The following is a 19,386-nucleotide window of genomic DNA, read 5'->3' on the forward strand; positions in this document are numbered from 1 at the left end:
ACTATTTTGCAGGTATAGTTGCAAAGACAGCACTTTCTTCTCAGTTATTTAAAGACCGTGAGTGTTGGTCTGGCGGGGTTTCGAACCCGCGACCTCCCGCACGGCGGTCAAGGGCACTTTCGATTGAGCCAACTGGTCGTGAGTAAAGGTAAAGATGTTAATTACCTGTCCCATCCCACAACGATGATAATTCTTTTCAAACACAACACTTGACTGATCTCCGCTGGACCACCATTACCAGCCATTAAAATATGATGACAATGACCATTAAAATCCCAGATCTGAAACAAAATATGAACAGATGTAATCAAAATAAATTAGCAAAGAACTTCGAATTCGATGACTTTTGGCTAAAATGTTCGATCGGAGAATGCAAACAGTGGGCTTTGGCGACCAGGGACCCGTTTCTCGAATGTCCCGAAAACTTTTCGGGCTTTCTGGCTTTGGCGACCAGGGACCCGTTTCTCGAATGTCCCGAAAACCTTTCGGGCTTGAAAAGCCATTTGTGAAACTGCCAACCGCTTGTTTTGGAAAGCCGATCTTTTAAAGTGTTTTCAAGGTAACAGAAAGAAAAATAACTGTAAAGTTTGACGACCTAAATCCTCTACGTTCTTGAGATAAAAAGGGAATTAATTGTGACACCCAAAAATGTCCCGTAAAGTTACGGGACTTTCGGGAAACAGGCCCCAGGCCCGGGTTACTCGAAGCAAGGATTTAGATATCAAATCACGTAATCGCTCACTTTTTGTATTATCACGTGCCGCATTTGCAACACGATTATAGTCGCTCTTTTAACCAATAATATTCTTGCTATGTGGCGTTGTTGTTGAACTCTCTAGAACGACGACAGCTAATTGGCCACGACAACGGCTTAAAACAATGACATCATTGGTCAAAAGATAATCATTTGTGGGTTCGAATGTTCCCGTGATGAATGAATTAACGAATGAAATGATATACGAAACTAATCATATATTGAACTTCGGATATGAAAATCAAGTGAAGGAATGATCCACGCAGTTATGAACGCAAAATTTAGAGAAGCCTGAATTTCAAAATTTCAACGGGGTTTGAACCCCGTGACCTCGCGATACCGGTGCGACGCTCTAACCAACTGAGCTATGAAACCACTGATGTTGGCAGCTGGTCGTTTGTGAATCAAATAATGAAATGAGAGATTAAGTAAATCATATATTGATCTGCGGATAATGAAATCAAGTGAAGCAATGATCCTGTGTCCCTCGGTTCAGGAGACACCATCACAAGACTAGACAGAATGTCACACTTTAAACTAATTGCAGAAAACGAACAGTGCTTAGATATCCCTCTACTGTAGGTTATCCCCGTAGTAAAAACATTTCTCCTTTCAAGTAAACGGCCCCTGAACCGTTCAATAAAAACAATGGCGAAACAAACAGAACAAATTTACCTTCGCCTATTACACATGATTCGTACCTTGATGTTTCCATCAGCACTCGCTGTGAAGAGTCTTGTTTCAGTGGAATCCTGAGTTAACGTTGTTATTTCCGAGCTTCCATGGGCATTAGCGAACTAAGAGAAAAAAAATCCTGTTATTTAAACAAGGGAAAACAAGTGACAGCACATTAGGCCGGGAAAGTCCTTTTTCTCCAGACGTGAACTGTAGGCTTATCTCAGATTTCGTTCTTGAATCCACCGTAGAGACCCAAATGTGAGTGGTGTTGCGTGATTGTTAACAGGACAAAAGAGATCACTATCACCTGGACCCTAAGTGTCACGCAACACCTCGCATGTGACCACCGTCCACAGCGCGAGTGTTGGCTTTTTATGTTGTGAGGAAAATTGCTTTTCAGCATCAATTGGTGCGTCACACAATGCAACTTAGCGTCAACTTGAGAATTCGATCAATGATTATGGATCTACATTACAGAGGTAACGTGAAGTAAGTACCAAAATGAAAATATGAACAAATTGTTTCTGATAACATCATCATAAGGCTGAACGTAAGGTAGCACTGAATGTTGGGTCTAAATCGATTAATCGATGCTATGGTAACAACGTAACGAGACGCATCGATTTCTTGATACCATGGACACCACGTAACGAGATAGAATGATTGATCGATGCCATGGTAACCACGTAACGAGACAGAATGATTGATCGATGCCATGGTAACCACGTAACGAGATAGAATGATTGATCGATGCCATGGTAACCACGTAAAGAGATAGAATGATTGAACGATGGTAACCACGTAACAAGGCGTATTGGATCACAGAAAGTGGAACACTGGAATCGGTCCTTGTACCTGTTTAACTTTCTGTCCAGTGTCAATCATCCACATGGTGATAACAGAACCAGTACCAGCACTGACAACCTTCAATTTAACAATAAACACAGTTTCCTGTTTTCACAAATTTCCTCTACTTCATCTCATAAATAATGAATTTATTGTTGGATTTCAAAATCTCAGTTTGTATTTGACAAGTTAACTCACTGAATAACGGCTTTAACATCCGGTTTTACAGACCCTTATGGTATTACTTCTATTGTGGTATATAATATACAGTTTTGCAATGAGAAATATGTGACTCAGAAGAATAAAATTGTTCTTTGGTGTCCCATGCCAAAATACATTTACAGAATACAGAGAACTAACGTTGACTTAAAGGTCCTTATTATACGTGAACGTCAGCACGAGATAACATTTGCTGTCTTTATGGAACGATATGGCCCTTTTATTTTCAAATACCGTTTAAAGATAGATAAATAAATAATTGAAAAAAAAAAATCAGTCAGTCAGAGACAGTCAATTAGCCAGTCAGTAGTCTGTCTGTCAGTCAGACAGTCAGAGAGTGACTCAGTCAGTCATTCCGTAAATCAGTCTATGACTCTGTCAGCTAGCAAGTGACTTGGTCAGTCAGTTATTCCGTCAATCAGTCTGTGACTCCGTCAGTCAGTCAGTCGGTTCCTCAGAAAGTCATTCCGTTAGTCAGTCTGTGACTCAGTCACCCAGCCAGTGACTCAGCCAGGCAGTCATTCCGTCAATCTGTGACTCAGCCTCACAGACAGCCGGTCAGTTAGTAAGTCAGTCAATAGGTGAGTTAGTCAGTCAGCCAGTCAATAAGACGGTCAGTGAGTCAGCTAGCCAGTCACGACATTCTGTCTGCATAAATCCAGTCAAACCTGATTAAACTTGCTATTGTAGATAGCCGCTGACACAGGATGTTCATGACTCATAACTCTGTCCTTCACCTCTGGTTTCATAACCATTAACGTCAGCTGCAAACATCAAAACCTCTCTTATCTTTTATAAATAAACAGACATTCGTCACAGCCTTACATACACGTCCGATTGGACTTCAAACCAGCCTCGTTCCCAGTCGTCCTCACGCGAATCTAACGTGACGTCCCAGGTCGAGCGGATCGGAAAGATTCCCTGAGGACGCCTTGCGCTATCGCACTCGTCCCCAAGTCTCGCTCTTCTTGCTCTTATTCCTCTCCTCAATCTTCCTCTACTTCAGAAATTTAACAAGGCGGCTAAACATTCCGCGAAGGACATACTAATGTGTGCCTACTACGACAAGGATCATCATCATCATCATTTATTTGCCTTTAGGTGTATAACAGATTTTAAAAAAGCATACAGCAGGTTGTTAGGCGAGGAGACCTCAGGAAACCACCAGGCTTATAGGAGAGGCCACCTCGATATCACAATATTAAACAAAAATAAGGGCTGCGAAGGAGTGCGGCAGGAACTAACTCAGAAACTATTTTAATAAAAACTCTAGCACTTTGTTCTTAAACATAGGAAAGCTTGACAAATTGGTAATAGAGGCAGGAAGACAGTTCCAGACCCTAGGTCCTTGGTAAAGAATTGTGAACTTCTTAATGTTCGTGCGACAGGAATGCACACGATAATTTCCGGCTGTTCTTGTGTCATATTTATGGACTTGACTGTTTGTCATAAAGGATGGATTTTTCCAGGCTTAGGTTGTTTACCTTACTGCGATATGATCTTCCTGGCTTTTATTTCATGTATTCTACAGTTTAAATATATGGGGAAATTTTTCAGAAATTCTAAAATTATGATCGGTCTATGTATTTTTAAGAAGATAAATTTCATTACCTGTTGGCTAAACGCTGTAAACAACTTGCTGTGTTCTTCATCATAGTACATCGTGATTGACACTGATAACGTAAACAAACTGACTTACAAATCATAGCGAATCTCAAACTATTTATCTTTCAGGGCGAGTATCTTTTACTGGAAAACACGTGACCAAATATCTCTCTAGGCACACGGGATAGTAACCTTGTTACGTCATCAACGCGTCGACGTAACATCCTGGTGATGACGTAACATACTAGTCAAGTATTCGCGAGTTATTGTTTACGAGTTTGCCATATTAGCATATCGCATTAGAATCTAATCAGTTCGCCAAGAAATGAGCGATAAATATTGAAAGTGAATTGCATAATAAACTCTCTCCTCCGCAGAGGCTCAAAGAGACTTTTTGCATTAAGAGAACCCGCTGAAAAAGTGTGTGCAGGCGTAAAACGGGTATAAAGGTGTAAGTCGGAATTGCGAACACGCGAACCTTTGTTCAGGAGCTATAATGATGACCTCTATATTAAAATTTGAGCAAGATAAACTGGACAATCTTTGAGCAACATTGCTCTAAAAATCTGAAATTTTTGCCCCTGATGTATGCTCCAGCTAATATCTGAATGATTATCGAGGCCAAAAGGGAGCAGATTGCAGAGAAAACTAAGATTAACCTTCAGCCGGTCCCTTAGGAAACATCCCGGAAAGACGTTGAAGACAAACTTGAAGATGCGTGTCCCAGATACGAAGAACCTGCACAAACAGATACAAGAATAAATCACTGTTTAGTTCTAAGCTCAATATGAGCATTTAATTTATGATTCAGTGATCAGTGGATCTTGTCAGGCCCAAAGAGCAAACTTCGATCTGCTTTTTAGAAAAACTGGTCTTTTTTATACGTTTCAAGCACACTTGTTGTGAAGTTTGATGGATTAAAAGCTCTTCGTTTTTAAGAGACTGATTGAATTGTGGCAACTTTCAGTGTAGGTCTCAGTTCGTCGATAAATGAGTCTTGAAGTCGGCCTCGCGCGGTAAAGAGACAACTCATTGCTTCCTTGTCAGTTAGAGTTTTTAACCACGTTATTTCGTTTTAATAGACATTTTCGAATTCTCACGGCTGGACTGGAACTAGCATCAAACGGAGGTTAATGCGGGCAAATTATCATTCATTACGTGCACAATCCCATAATACACATCTATTACCCCCCCCCCCCCAAAAAAAAAAAACTTTCGGATAACCCTTGTTTGCAATTTCTCCTGGGATATGAAAATGTCACAAGAGAAGTCGAAAACAATGCCTATGCAGATTTTTGGGGGGTAAAAGAGGTGTATTATGGGATTTGTGCAAGTAGTGAATACATAAATTAATTTGCTCGTATTACTTACCAATGTTGATAGCAATATAAAATGCAGCATTGAATATTGAAAAGGATAGAGCGATGGGGAAGTGGGAAAGGTTGGAGTTCTAGATCCGGTGGGCATTGAAAGCTAGAAAAAGTTTTTTTTTTAACTGAAGTGTCTCACCGAAATACTTAATGAATGAATAAAATTAATTACGGTAATTTATTTAAATTAATTGAAATCAATTTACTTAAATTTAATAAATTACTCTTCGACTATAACAAAATCGTTCACTCGTTTTTTACATCAAACAACACAAGCCTGACTCTACATCATACAAATTGATTCTTAACTGAAGGCTTTTTCATACTTTGTCCTTTGATAAGCTGATTAGTTGGCCTCTGGACTCAATGAAGCACACTGAAATGATGCTTTGCATATGTCCTCTGAGAACCTGCAATAAAAACGGCACAATATCTACTTCATTATCATCATCATCATCATCACCATCGTTGAACCACCAGGAAAGAGCGTCCATAACAGAACAAGACAAAATGCCTATGCAGAACAATGGATTATTTTACCAAGAATACCCGTTAAGACAGCAAATCCCTATGCCCCACGATGCTTCGAAAATTTATTTTCTAGATTGCACCCATGTTGCAAACATCAATTTTATCCGTTTTTCCCAAAACCGCACGGTCCACTTTTACACAAACTGACCAATAAGGTGTCGTCTTTGAAATAACCACGAAGTATCAAACAGAGCAAATAATGAACTTCACACAACTTCCCTATTCTCTTGTTTTGCTCATCATTAAACCTATTGTTAATTTTTTTTGCGTTCGCGATGCAGTTGACGTCGCAGAAACGCGAGCTCCTAGCAAACAAAATCAAATTGAGCTTGAAAATTATGCTTAGAAAAATCCAATAGCCCTTTTCACGGTTAGTTTTCCTCATTTGCATTACAATGTAATCTAGCATGTATGTAAGGCAATTTCGGGACATTTTGTAGTTTTAACCCGAAATTGCCTCGCACCCACGTTAGACTAAATTGTAATGCAAATGAGAAAAACTAACCGTGAAAAGGGCTATTGAGTCTGAAAATGTTTAGGGTGGTGGAGAAATTTGCGTGCCTGTCATCCCAGTGGAATCAATCTCAGTAACAGATCTCTGACAATCGATAGCTTATAGGAAGCCTAAAAGAAGGCATGACGGTGACATTTTACACTGGGACGACCTCTGAAAAGGCACTTGGTTTGTAGAAATCACCCTGCAGCGGTTCTAAGGTTTTCGTGTTTCCGCCTGCAAATTGTTTACCAAATGCCCAGGAAATTAATTGATAAGACAGTCTTTGAGGATGGAGAATTCATCGTCACGTTTTTATGTTCTCGTGTTCTCATTCCTTCCTCTCTCTCGCGAAAGTAGACGCTCCGTGAGCTTAAACTTGGTTGCCTGTGGTACGTGCTATACATTTTCCGACTGGGATTGCCATACTGGCAACCCAGTAAAAATGAGACCGATGTAACAACAACTATGTGGATGTGCTCATTATTATCATTTTAATTTTCAAATTGATAAAAGATTCAAAACATTCGTATTTTAGAAGCGAAAGCCATCGCTGTTCAGTTATGCAGCAGCTTGAGCAATATTATTGTGACGAAGCCCGGGAAAAGAAAAATGGATCTGAGATTGAACGGGACAGGAACCCACGACCATGCCTGCACATTGATCAACCACATCTTCCGCCACAGGCCTCTTCATGAGTGCTTAACTCAAGTAGTTCAATTCACTGCAATGACATTTCGCTTAGAAAGATGCATCGAGTCCTTTCACAGAAACACACGAGCCTAACAAATTTACGTGTTCCCAACTGAGTGGCTTCATAGCTCAGTTGGTAGAGCATTGCTCAGGCATCCCAGAGGTCATGGGTTAGAGTCCTCTTGAGGCTGCCTGCTATGAAAGAAAATTGCTGGAATTGTCCAGAAAAGCGCGAGGATCACTTATATCTTTGGAAATTAGTGCGAGTTTCAATCGAGTGTCGCAAAACCAAAACCAAAGCAACTACTTTGGCCAATCAAAAAGGACGGAGACAATTCGGTAAACCAATCAAAACTCAAAGTAATTACACGTAGCCGACACAAAGCGGCGGGAAAATGTGCACGTGCGAGCCACGATTGATTTTGGTTTCACTTCTGATTGGTTGAAAAAGTGGCGCGAGAATTAACTTTGAACCAATCACTGAGTGAAGTAATCATAAACCAAAGCAATTCGCTAATTACTTTCGACACTCAATTGAAAACCGCTCTATTGTTGTTTTGTAGAGAATTGCTCTAACTATCTATCTTGTAAATACGTTACCCCAACTGGTTTGGAGATCACATAAGGATTCCACAAACAAACGTGATGGTTAACCCCTGCAGTGGCTATAACAAATCAACGAACAAAAATTGTCAACAATGAATTGCATTCCTCACTTAAATACTATATGGCCATTCAACGGTTTTCAATTGAGAAAATTCCGGTTTTTTTGCCATCAGATATAGCGGGTTGACGTATACAAGGGTAAATAGGATATTGATGGCACGAGGCTTCTGCTTCCGATAGAGACGGGAGTGTTGGCCTGTAATAGGCCAGTTTCGTATGCTGACGATTGGATTGGGTCCAGCATGAAATGGAGGCTAATTCGGGAGAATCTTTTCACATGCAAATTATTTCATCCGCATTAGCCTCCATTTCATGCTAGATCCAGTCTAGCCGTAAGAATACGAAACTCCACGTGCAAGAAATTTCACCCCATTGGCTGAATCTCCCAGAATGTCCACGTTCACTTACCAATCAAGTTGATTTTCTCACTGTAGTCAAAAGCATTAACACCTTGAGGGATCTTAAACTCGGTTCTGTGTAGAAAAGGAGGATTTCTATTACATGTATTGAAATTACAGTAAAAAATACCTTAAGAACGTTTTGTAGCTAAAAGACAACCGCAGGGGAAATAAATAAGGACCTTTTACCCTCACCTCCCAAGAAGACGTGTTTTTATTGAAAAGAAACGTTGTACAGGTTGGGGAAAGCTAAAGATTTCTGAAAAGAACAATGCTGATATTGCTAGTACACGGGCCAGAAATAAAGGAAATGAGGAGTACTAGCGGAGAGTGGAAAGACAAGCTTAAACACGAAGACGCACTATAAAAGGGGACGCTTCACGCACTGCTTTTGTTCGAATTCATTCAAGCACGACTGATTAATTATCCAAGATGGTGATGAACAAACAGCATCACTGAGACGGAAGCCCGAAAAGATATTTCTAGCGCGAAAAAAAAGGGACTGGGAATTTGAAAAAAGAACGACGCATAACATTTTATGGCATATTATGAACACGTTGCCATAAGGGGCTTTTTTATTGAAGAAATTATCACAGAGCTCTCGGTTGCGTCCACGGTTGATTGATAAATCACACCACACCTTTTTTGAGCCTCGATCTTGCCAGGGAAGACTTCCTTATATAGCGCGCCTTCGTGTTTAAGTTGATGACACTACCGTGAAAATTTCTCCGCCATTCCATTTCCCTGTTTTGACCTAAAAGTTGTCATTTTTCTCACCCAGTCAACTACTCTCCCTCTAACACGCAATGTGATTGCATTTGATTTCTTTGATGTGAGTTTAGAGAGAACAAGAGCTTCGTGACAGGCACGTGGCTCCTTTCCACATCAGACGACGACGACACTTAAGCCATTTTAACCCTTTCCTGCCCAGGAGCGACACTTATAGATTTTACTCTGTCTAACGCCAGACGATTTTACTCGGAAATGGGGCGCCTCTCGGAAAGGAAAGGGTTAAATGAAACGTGGTCTCCCATAGGCATCCTACGTAAAAAGTGAGGCGACTGTCTTCAATACTCACGTGCGCATGTTCATTTTGGACTTTTCTATCCAGCCAAGCACCAAGGAGTTCTTGTAGTTGGTAGCACAGGATATAAAGCAGTCCAAATGAACGGAGTACATCACTGGAAATACAAAACAACAGATTTAACGTTTCACGGCGAAATTAAAATTATCAAGTGCACGCTAATAACGTTTGCTACTACTGAATTAATCCGTGTCTGGGCACTTAGGAAGGAGAGAAATGAGACAGGACAGGAAGGGACAGCTGCACTCACTGACTTGCAGACTGATTGAATGTCTGAGTGAATATCTCGGCCCACAGGCTTTCTAACTTGGTGACTGAACGGCTGAATACGGACTGGCTGGGTTACAACTGACTTCAGGGAACTGTATTTGGTGAAATGATCAAAATACCTTGTCTAGCCCATTCAGTGTGCCCTTGGTGCTTGACCAATCTGGCATTCTTGTAAAAACCTTTGTTCACATCTTGTATGTTCACATTTAAACATACATCTGCAAAAATTATTATATGACAAACACGTCAATATACTATGCCAGCCTGTCAAGCTGCATGTATTTGGAGGAAATCAAAGAAAGGAGGATCTTTTAGATTCGTTTAAGCACGGTGCCTACTATAAATTCAAAGATATTTTTGCCTCGGTTTACGAATATGTAGGAAATGTAGATTTTAACAAGTGTTATTGGAATCCAAAAAGAAAATTGGGGGTAACCGCGCATTTTTCAAAGATAATTCATGAATAATATTTCTAAAAAGCTTTCTCACACACCGCTGGTAGCCATGTCAAGCTGACCGCCGCAAGCCTGACCTTTACTGCAAATTCAAAGCTAATACAAGTAGCATTACACTAGGACTGGAATTAACGAAAAAAGTTCAAGGCTATTACATTATACTGGTACTGTATAAAAACTTAAAATCTTCTGGTGGGTGGGCGGGAAGTCGGCAATGGCGGATGCAACAAAAACAACTGCCTGCCCGATAGGTCACATGACCTATACCCAGGCCCCAGCGGTGCATGAGAAAAACATTTTTCACTTAATTCGTTTCACTCAGCCAGTGAAAAATTACTCTTAATATACAAAGCAATGTATGGCGTTCTTTCTCAAATTGAAGCTTTACCCCCAATTTTCCTTTTGGATACCAAGAGCACTTACCAAGATCTACTTTCTCCGGATAGTTTTAAACTGCGCAAAGATATCCCTGTATTAATGAGCACCACCGATAGGAAACCCCAGCACCTCGAGATGCGCAGAACGTATGCGCAATAACAATAGTACTTAGGCACCGTCCTTAATCTTGGCTGTCGAATCCCGTCCATTGGTTTGGAAACCCAGCCCTTTTTTGGGTCGTGTCGTAACCTCACTGAACGGGCTTCAGGAAGGGCCAAACGGACAATAGAACGAAGAACGATAGCAATGGATTTAGCACAGAAAAAAAAAAAGGAAGTACGACAATATACAGCCAATGAAATATATCATTAAGTAAAGTACGATCGTCCGGGTGAGTGTAGTCCTGAGAAGGACTGTTTGAGATGACATTGACTGACGTTCGACAACCTGAGCGGAAGTCATCTTCAGAGTCAAGTGACTTCCGCTCAGGTTGTCGAAACGTCAATCAATGTCATCTCAAACAGTCCTTCTCAGGACTACACTCACCCGGACGATCGTACTTTACTTAATGATATAACTCCTGGGTTCAAACCATTTACAATGAAATATATAGTGTTCAACAAGTGGTACGAAACTACCCACTTTTTTCCCCCATCTTTATGAAACTAGCGCATGGTTGATTGTCTTGGATTGAAAATTGACAGAATAGAGTAACACTTTAACTGCTGCCATGCAATCAGCACCAACCATATTAACAACGAAATAAATCTACATATTTTGAAGTGCGGGTCATACAATCAAAAATTGTCCAGATAAGTGCTATGATCACTTCTATCTTTCATCAACGTTCACAGCTCAGCTTAAACGTGCCACCAGGAGAACTTTGCAATTGCAAAATATTATTTGAATTTATGCTGCTTTGAATCAGTATGAAAAGTGTGGCGAAATTTTTCACAACAGAAAATAATTTTATTGTGACGTTTTTGCTATAGGATCTGCACCTTGCTTGCTTCCTGCAGGTTGAGCCGGTCTGTCAAATAAAGCCATTGTTGCCGCTGAGAATAGCAAAGCATTAACATGTCCTTGCACATCTCCAAATACAAGAATTGCTTCATTGACTTTGTTGGGATTGCTCCTAAGTACGGAAAAGCAGCACAAGATATAAATCACCTCACACATCGAATCTTATTGATCTGTTGCTGTTCTCAGCACACCACAAAGAAAACGTTTATATATGTTGTCAATACCACACAACGCAAGACAAAAACGAAGGACGTAGGCCAGTCTGTATTTTTATGAGTTTGCTTTACAAAAAACGTGGATAAAAATAAACCAACCTTGAAAAACTAGCTTGACCAGTGAATATATATATGCCTTGGGGAATTTAGGGAATATTAAAAATAAATTTTAAAAACGTTTACAGTCAGTAATCTGGTTGATGGTGACAACAAGATCAAAGATGCAAACCTGACTGCATCTAGTGACAAGTGTCTGGGAAACAACCCAATTTAAATCTTTCCATCCTGAAAGAGTACTTATAGATTTTACTATAATGCCAGATGATTTAACTCTTCAACGGAGAACACATGTGATGGGTAAAACTGGAGTGGACAGACAAGAGGACCAGAGGGGAACCAAAACGTTGATTAATTTACATACATACTTAATTTACATACTTAACTGACCGCTCCCCATAGGGGCTTTTCAGGGCCAATGAAAGTCAACGAAACGACAGAACAGAACAACAACAACTGTTAAGAATCCCAACTGGCCGGAGGCAAACCAGTTGGCTATTTACAAGTGCGGCTGGGAAGTTGAACCAGGGACTACCAGGATCAAATTCAACGAGTGGTCAGAGCGGGTCTTGAACCCGGGATCTCCGGATCTCAAGGCAAGCGCTCTAACCACTGGGCAACACTGCCTAATGATTTGGAATGCCTAACATAAACTTGTTTTTTATTTTAATAGCTAATAGTCTAAGAAGGTCTGAATCTGCATCATGTGATTACATCACATTATAAAAATTCACAAACTTTTACTGTGTATACGGACTCACCAGTAGTTCATACAGAGAGGTGTATGCTCAAGGCCTTGTATTCTAAATTGACAGTTAAATTCTGACTTGGAACTCAAGTCATATATGGCTATGAGGTCAGAAAAAAAAAGAATTTTTTTCATTAATATAGACAAGCAAGTTACAGCTGATGAGGGCTGTTAAAATAGCATAATAGTTACTAATTTACACGTTATGTAAGTGAACTTTTGAATTTTTGACTGGCGCCAAATATCTATGCGAGCTAGGGCTCTTCGAACAAGTCGGCACTTCTAAAAAACGTCCTAGGCATTTTAATTAGCCAAGTCCACCGCATGTCACCGTGAATCTCCGAGCAGAATTGCAATTAAGTAGTTTAGGTTAAGTTAATACAATACAAAGTAACGTTTTTTATATTTCTTATGTCAACTTGAAAGTACTTTTTTTTCACAGTTTGACCATAGTTCAGTGCTATGATGTACAAAAAGATTAGCAGATCCTGCTAGAGTGACGAGTGACCTAAATAAAGTAATGCTTCTCACGAAAGCACGAATCAGTGCTTCCAAAATTCTGGTATATGGTGTTGCAAAAGTAAGGTGCTACCGACTGCAGCTCACAACAAAATTCACTGTTCTACTAAATAAGAAAAAAATACCACTTCAAAGAGTTTCGGCTTGCAAATATATTAAAAGCCTTGAGTCACCTCACGTAACCTGTGACCGGCCTGTAACCTATTAATGCATTTTAGACAAGATCTAGTCGTCTCATGTTTGCATGCTTCAATAATTAAAGTAATCAAACATTACAAGCTTAACAGAACAACCTTTATTTGTCAGCGAAATATCTCCATGGAGGGGTCAGCAACCATTGTGTACATCAACATCATGTACCTGACTCCAGAGTCAACAAGTAGTAAAATAGATCGTCCATTCTTTCTTTCCTTTTTCCTTTTGTTGTCTTGGTCTTAACTATCATTAGCTACAGCTGACAACATAATAATTTTATAAACACCACATGTGCTCAGTTTACTGTGCCCTATCCTTTCCAAACAAGTCACCTATTGCAAAACTTTACCCTGCCAATCCCAAGCTAAACTTTTGTGAAAATGAAATTAGATGATCTTTTCTTTCTTTCCTTTCATTACATTGGCCGTGACTTACTTGATCCCTAGCTATACTGGACAAAATTTATCCACAGAGCTGTTACCTATTTCTTTACTGGTCAGAGCAAGTGCAAGCTTGTAGATATTCTGCATAGGTGCGAAGTCAGTCACCCATAAATCTCTTTGCTTCACTTCATCGTGATCAGTCTGAACCTGTTGATAATATTTTTTTATTATGCATTGCATTATTTTTTAGATATGCTAACAATGTAAATACACGAATCTTTGAGAAAGGCAAGGAGCTATAAAAAGAAAGTAAGATAGCTCAGAGTTTCAAAAAACACAGTGCATGTCGAGACAAAAATAAGCATCATTATTACTGCAATTTTCGTAATCTGTGGAAACTTCCATCAATCAAACTTCCAATGCCAAGCCAAGAGTTGACCCAAAACCACAGATGCCAGAATCAATTGATGCATGACACATCAATACAATACAATACATACTTAATCGACTGCTCCCCATAGGGGCTTTTCAGGGCCAATGAAACAATCAACGAAACAACAGAACACAACAGCAACAACTGTTAAGAATCCCAACTGGTCGGAGGTAAACCAGTTGGCTATTTACAAGTGCAGCTGGGAAGTTGAACCAGGGACTACCACTGAACAAATTCAGCGAGTGGTCAGAGCGGGTCTTGAACCCGGGATTTCCCGATCTCAAGGCAAGCGCCCTAACCACAGGGCCACAGTACTGCCTCCTTGCAAGACCAATGAGCACCTTTGTTTTCCACAGTACACTCGACGCCGATAGAAAGCTATGGAACCTGTACAAATCTTTTAACTGATTCAAATCACATTCTGGAGGTGGAGTAAATGATCTCCCCGGCTATGTTCAGAAATTTGATTGATGGAAGCTAGTATGTGTTTCTTAGCAGTCTGAACTGGCTTATCTTTGTCAATGAGTAGTATATTTTGATGGGGTGAAAAGGTCAAAACTACAATCTGAAAGATTATACTTTAAGAAATTCCCTTGGTTCTCATTCAAAGAAAATCTGAGATGTGATATGCATTAGGTGATCATGCAGAAATATATTAGTTGTCTTACTCCACCAATCATTCATACCTGTACTGTTCTAAGTGGCTTCATATTTAATGCCCAAACTGAAATTACTCCTTCCTGGAAAATTCAATAGGGTAGTACTTATAATACCTGCAAACACCTTTTACACACATCATTTCAATCATGAATCAAGAATAAATGTTATACAAATTTTCTTGTACGTGCAAAATTGCTAAATTAATTCACTGGTTCTTTTCACATAGCCCAAAGAAATTGCTTTCAGCGTTGACAGTTCCGATGACTTCAAGGGATTTGGGATAAAATAAATTCTCACGATTAAAAATATTTCATGTCTGCAGTGCTTAGAGTTGAGTAGCTCTTCAAGTTTTACATGTAAAATTTATTTTTTAATTTAAAGCAACACTTTGAGATTGTATTACCTTGCTAACAGCTATGTATCTTGATGGATTCATCAATGGACATATTCTTATAATTGCTTCTTTATGAGGGCTGCAAATGAATGGCCTCTTATGAAAAACTAGTTAAAACCACTGAAATGACCATGCAACCACTGCACAATTCTACCACCACCATGTGGGGCAGCTATAACTTGAAGTTTCTCATTTTATATTATCAATGGTGTACACTTAACAATATTAAAATTATTGTAATTAAATCATACGAAGTGTGATGTAATTTTATTAAAATCACAGTGATCTTTTACAGTGTATATACACTGTAATTTTTCATTTTTATCATTAACCCATTGACTCCGAGGAGTGAGACTTAATGATTTTCTACAACTACATCTCATTTCTACATCTACATCTACATCTACATCTGCATGTTCCAGCACTCGGCAAAGTCCCTTTTTGACTTATGGACAGTTCAGATGTCAATGGGTTAACATCCTCTCAAGAACTTTTAATCCGTGGACTCCTAGGTGTGAGATTTTACTCTGTCTTACACCAGACAGTATTATTTTGCTCGTCAAATGGGGCAGTGAGTGTTCAGGAGTCAATGGGTTTTAATCTGTCTCTCGTTAATAAATAGGGAGTTTAAGCAAAGACAACGGCTACAGCAACGAAGGCATCAGTCCAAAATATAACTTGTCGCTATCCCAAGTATTTCACGATTATTCCATCTTGTTCACCTTGTACAATACCGGCTAACTTTCCTGTAACTGGATGGGTGTGTGCGAACAGTCTTAAAGTCAAAACAGAAAATGACTGTTTCATTGTTATACATGTAATTTTTGCTCACGTTGTCGTCAAAACCTAAAATTTGGTGATTTCACGTTGTTGTTATGGAGTACGGCAAAAAAATGCACGGAAATTTGTGCTGCTATTTTTCCTTTTTAGCCAATAATATTCTTTGTTTGTGGCATCGCTGTACCCGTCGTATTTGCTCAAACTCCCTAATGATTCAATGACACAGTGTCTACTCTAGAAACAGCATCGTTTCGCAGTCTTGTCAATCACTGCATTAATCCAGTGTCATGAATCATTAGATATCAATTTTTGATCAACTGTACTGGCTTCTGCACTTAATTACAGTTTGGAAACTATTATGGCAAACATGATTCATGGAAGACTGTACATGTAAGAAAAAAGTGAATGATCTTCAGGTTCAAAGCAGGCTTCAAAATCCATACATAATTAATAATTGTATGAAAGGCATGTAGCAATTTATATATCTTCCACTATCAATGGCATTGACCAAGAATTAACACATAATAAACAGATTATGCCAAAGATGTGGCTGAGTAAAAGTAATGATTCAGAAGTACATTGTACCCTTTGTCAATTCAAGATCACCAGCAGGCTTACTGCCATTTCATCGGCTGGATTACAATCCAGCAGTTTTTTTTAACAGTGATGTAAAATAGCTTATTGAATACCGGTAATTTGTACCTGGTGACATTTCTTAACTCTCTCCATTGTGGGACCTAAAGAAAGAATGAATTTTAATTACTCTAATAATAGGGTTAGTGGTTACTGTTGCGTGTGCACCACAGGGGCTCTGTATTCAGTTTCAGTACTAGCATGAAGATGGCGTGCATACGTGGCACAGCATCTGCCCCGTAAACAAGCCCACGAGTCCTGAGGTTCTCCTGTTACATGCCAATTCTAGCATCTAGAGTCTTGAATCTAGTAATAATTATTAATGAAGTTCTTCTTTTTAATTTTATTGTTATCTGATACCAGTATAATTTGACGTCCAAACGGCCACAGTAATAATTATTGGCCTATACTGTTGTGGCATCTGGCCACCTTTCTCCTATTTTTGCTTGTTTTTGCTATATCATATAAATTATTATACATTTACATTATATCTCATTAACTGGCAAAGCAAAATAAAAGTGATGTATTTTAAACAGTTATATTTCAAAAAAATATGTATAGAATAAAGGCGATACCGAGTAATTGCATCGTGTCTATAAGACAGGCAACAAATGCAAGGAATCGCGGATGTTTTCTTGTAATATTTCGATATAATTCTATATCATCTTCAGGTTACAAGTGTACATCCACGATTCCTTGCATTTGTTGCCAGTGTCTTATATACATAATAACAGATGCAATTACTTGGAATCACCTTTTAATTCTATACCTATTAAAACTATCAGCAGGTAATGGATTTTCAAAAAAATACCTGAGTTGTTTTCATGCGATCATCTTTCTCGTAGTATTCAAGAAGCATGTGAGAACAAAACTTGTCCCAGTCAACGTAACCCTCTTTGCCAACATCCACTTTATTGAACAAATCTTCATATTCTTCTCGAGACCCTTTGTTTAGTACAATGGAGAGGATCTCACAGAACTGGTCAATATCTAAACTCAGTTCACGCAGCTGACCTGATTGGTCGATCTAAAATTAAAAAAAATCATAGGTAATAAGAAAATGACATGACAAAACAATGAAAGACAATTGCGATCTTTTATTTCCAGGAATTTTCATGAGAGTTTCCCTTGGAACATGTTGTTAAGCATCCACAATGTTGTTATTAACAATAAGCACCAATAAGGAAAAAAAAGTGAAAGCAAATAATGACCATAAATGAATCCTGCACAGTCTTCAAGTCATGCATCGTAAGTCTGTTGACCAGCTTCGAGCCACCATTAAAGTTAGTCATCTTTGCATCAGCTCTCCTGCAACATGAATGCCAAAGTATGAGATCTAATGAATCAAGTTCTGTAGCAGAGCAAATCTGATAATTCCCCTCCAATCCTGGAGACAACAGCGCTTGCTCTCTATGTACCTCCTTCACATGCAAAATTAAGGGCTCGGCTATGAGAAAATCTCATGCTGAGCCCATGCTGGCCTACAGCGGAAAACCCAGCTCTGTGATTGCACATGAGCTGAGTTTGAACAGTAGATCCCTCAACCTGACTCAAGGGTTTTTTTACCCAGGTACTTTGAGTTATTCTCCCGCATCAAAATTAACTCTCCCCATGACATCGGGCCATGGTGAATGTGCTGCAGCATCAAAATAAATAAAATCGACTTGTAGTTTTCAGTGTATCCTGTGTCCAGTGGTATCCATTTGACTATTTAAGAGGTTCTGCGACAATTTAAGATTTAACCCTAATATTTATTTAAATCTCAAAACCAGAACAAAATGCCTCAAATAAACATGTTGCACATAAGAAAGATGCAGTAAAATTAAGTACAGCTTTTATTTTCTTCGCATTAACTACATGTAGGATTAGAAAAATTGTTGGCTGCAATTTATGTTTTCCATCTAAACCATTTAAATTGTTGCATCAACTGAGCAGTTTTTTGGGTCGCCTGTGAAGAGAAATCGAAAACAACTTTGTACTGTCGTATAGGTTAGCATTAATACCTTTCACTGCCTGCTTCCAGAGGTTGTTCCTCATTTGTCAGTGCAATCGAAGAAAGTTCGCCTTTGGGCGACTTAGACATTGCTTGAATCACATGTAAAAAAGAGCAACCATAATAAATTCGAGTTTTGACGATCTTGCCGCCATGTTCCTCTGTCAACAACCAGCAACCATAGCAATCCAAAAATGTTTCCATTCCTTCTCGGCCAGAGGAACAGGAAGTTCCGCCATTTTGAATATGTTTTCGTAGAACTCGCAAAATCCGCGCGTTTTCAAAACCGAGGATTACTGCAGTTAGTTTTTAGCCCCAAATCCTTACATTTTCATATTTCCCCGGAAGAATATATAATTTACACTGAAATCTTGTAAATAACATTGAAAATGTTGCAAGTAATGTGAGATTTGATTGGCTTTCTCCAGTAGAATAAAAAATGTATTAATTACGGCAGTGCGCTATTTAGGGGCAAGTGGTGCTTAGCGTTGCACCAAAAAGAACCGGAAGAATTTTTATTCTGCAAAATGTACCCTGTGCCGATGAAATAACTGAACGAGCGTGATTAGTATCAGTACAGGCATCAATGGGGTAAAAAAAGGCGTTTTAGTTAATTGGGCTCTAATACGAATGTCACTAATATTTTTACGGAAGTTTTTTGAAAACGTATGTTGGAGTATTTGTGAAAGATGCCAGCGAGGTTAGGTAGCATGGGGTTGTACAAGATGACAAAAGGATTGGTTTCAGTTTGTCTTGTCATTTTGCCGTCGTAAGCGCGTCAGTCCTGGGAATGGCAGAGGTTATTGTAGCTGTATTTGGGTTTTGAGGAAGAAAACTGAGTAGAATTTAAACTAGCATCAAAATGGTATGTGATAGGTCAAGTGTATGATATTTACGATAACAAAATATAAAT

General features: G+C 39.1%; 1 protein-coding gene across 1 annotated transcript in view; it reads right to left on the reverse strand.

Annotated features, from left to right (window-relative positions):
• Positions 1 to 18,650, reverse strand: part of LOC138057140 (cilia- and flagella-associated protein 337-like) — a 39,023-nt gene extending 20,373 nt beyond the window's left edge. The window contains exons 1-20 of the mRNA XM_068903208.1: positions 18,484 to 18,650; positions 17,692 to 17,788; positions 17,292 to 17,507; positions 16,550 to 16,584; positions 15,077 to 15,146; positions 14,700 to 14,753; positions 13,679 to 13,787; positions 12,497 to 12,584; positions 11,442 to 11,575; positions 9,727 to 9,825; positions 9,332 to 9,434; positions 8,264 to 8,328; positions 7,790 to 7,854; positions 5,799 to 5,882; positions 4,762 to 4,840; positions 4,109 to 4,170; positions 3,166 to 3,261; positions 2,288 to 2,356; positions 1,456 to 1,551; positions 166 to 281 (exon numbers count right to left, since the gene is read on the reverse strand). Of these exons, the coding sequence (XP_068759309.1) occupies positions 166 to 281; positions 1,456 to 1,551; positions 2,288 to 2,356; positions 3,166 to 3,261; positions 4,109 to 4,170; positions 4,762 to 4,840; positions 5,799 to 5,882; positions 7,790 to 7,854; positions 8,264 to 8,328; positions 9,332 to 9,434; positions 9,727 to 9,825; positions 11,442 to 11,575; positions 12,497 to 12,584; positions 13,679 to 13,787; positions 14,700 to 14,753; positions 15,077 to 15,146; positions 16,550 to 16,584; positions 17,292 to 17,507; positions 17,692 to 17,788; positions 18,484 to 18,563 (1,817 nt within the window). The 5' untranslated portion in view covers positions 18,564 to 18,650. The remainder of the gene's footprint in view (positions 1 to 165; positions 282 to 1,455; positions 1,552 to 2,287; positions 2,357 to 3,165; positions 3,262 to 4,108; positions 4,171 to 4,761; positions 4,841 to 5,798; positions 5,883 to 7,789; positions 7,855 to 8,263; positions 8,329 to 9,331; positions 9,435 to 9,726; positions 9,826 to 11,441; positions 11,576 to 12,496; positions 12,585 to 13,678; positions 13,788 to 14,699; positions 14,754 to 15,076; positions 15,147 to 16,549; positions 16,585 to 17,291; positions 17,508 to 17,691; positions 17,789 to 18,483) is intronic.
• Positions 18,651 to 19,386: the final 736 nt, after the last annotated feature.

Source organism: Montipora capricornis, chromosome 7 (genome assembly GCF_036669925.1).
Source record: "Montipora capricornis isolate CH-2021 chromosome 7, ASM3666992v2, whole genome shotgun sequence".
Lineage (NCBI taxonomy): Eukaryota > Metazoa > Cnidaria > Anthozoa > Scleractinia > Acroporidae > Montipora > Montipora capricornis.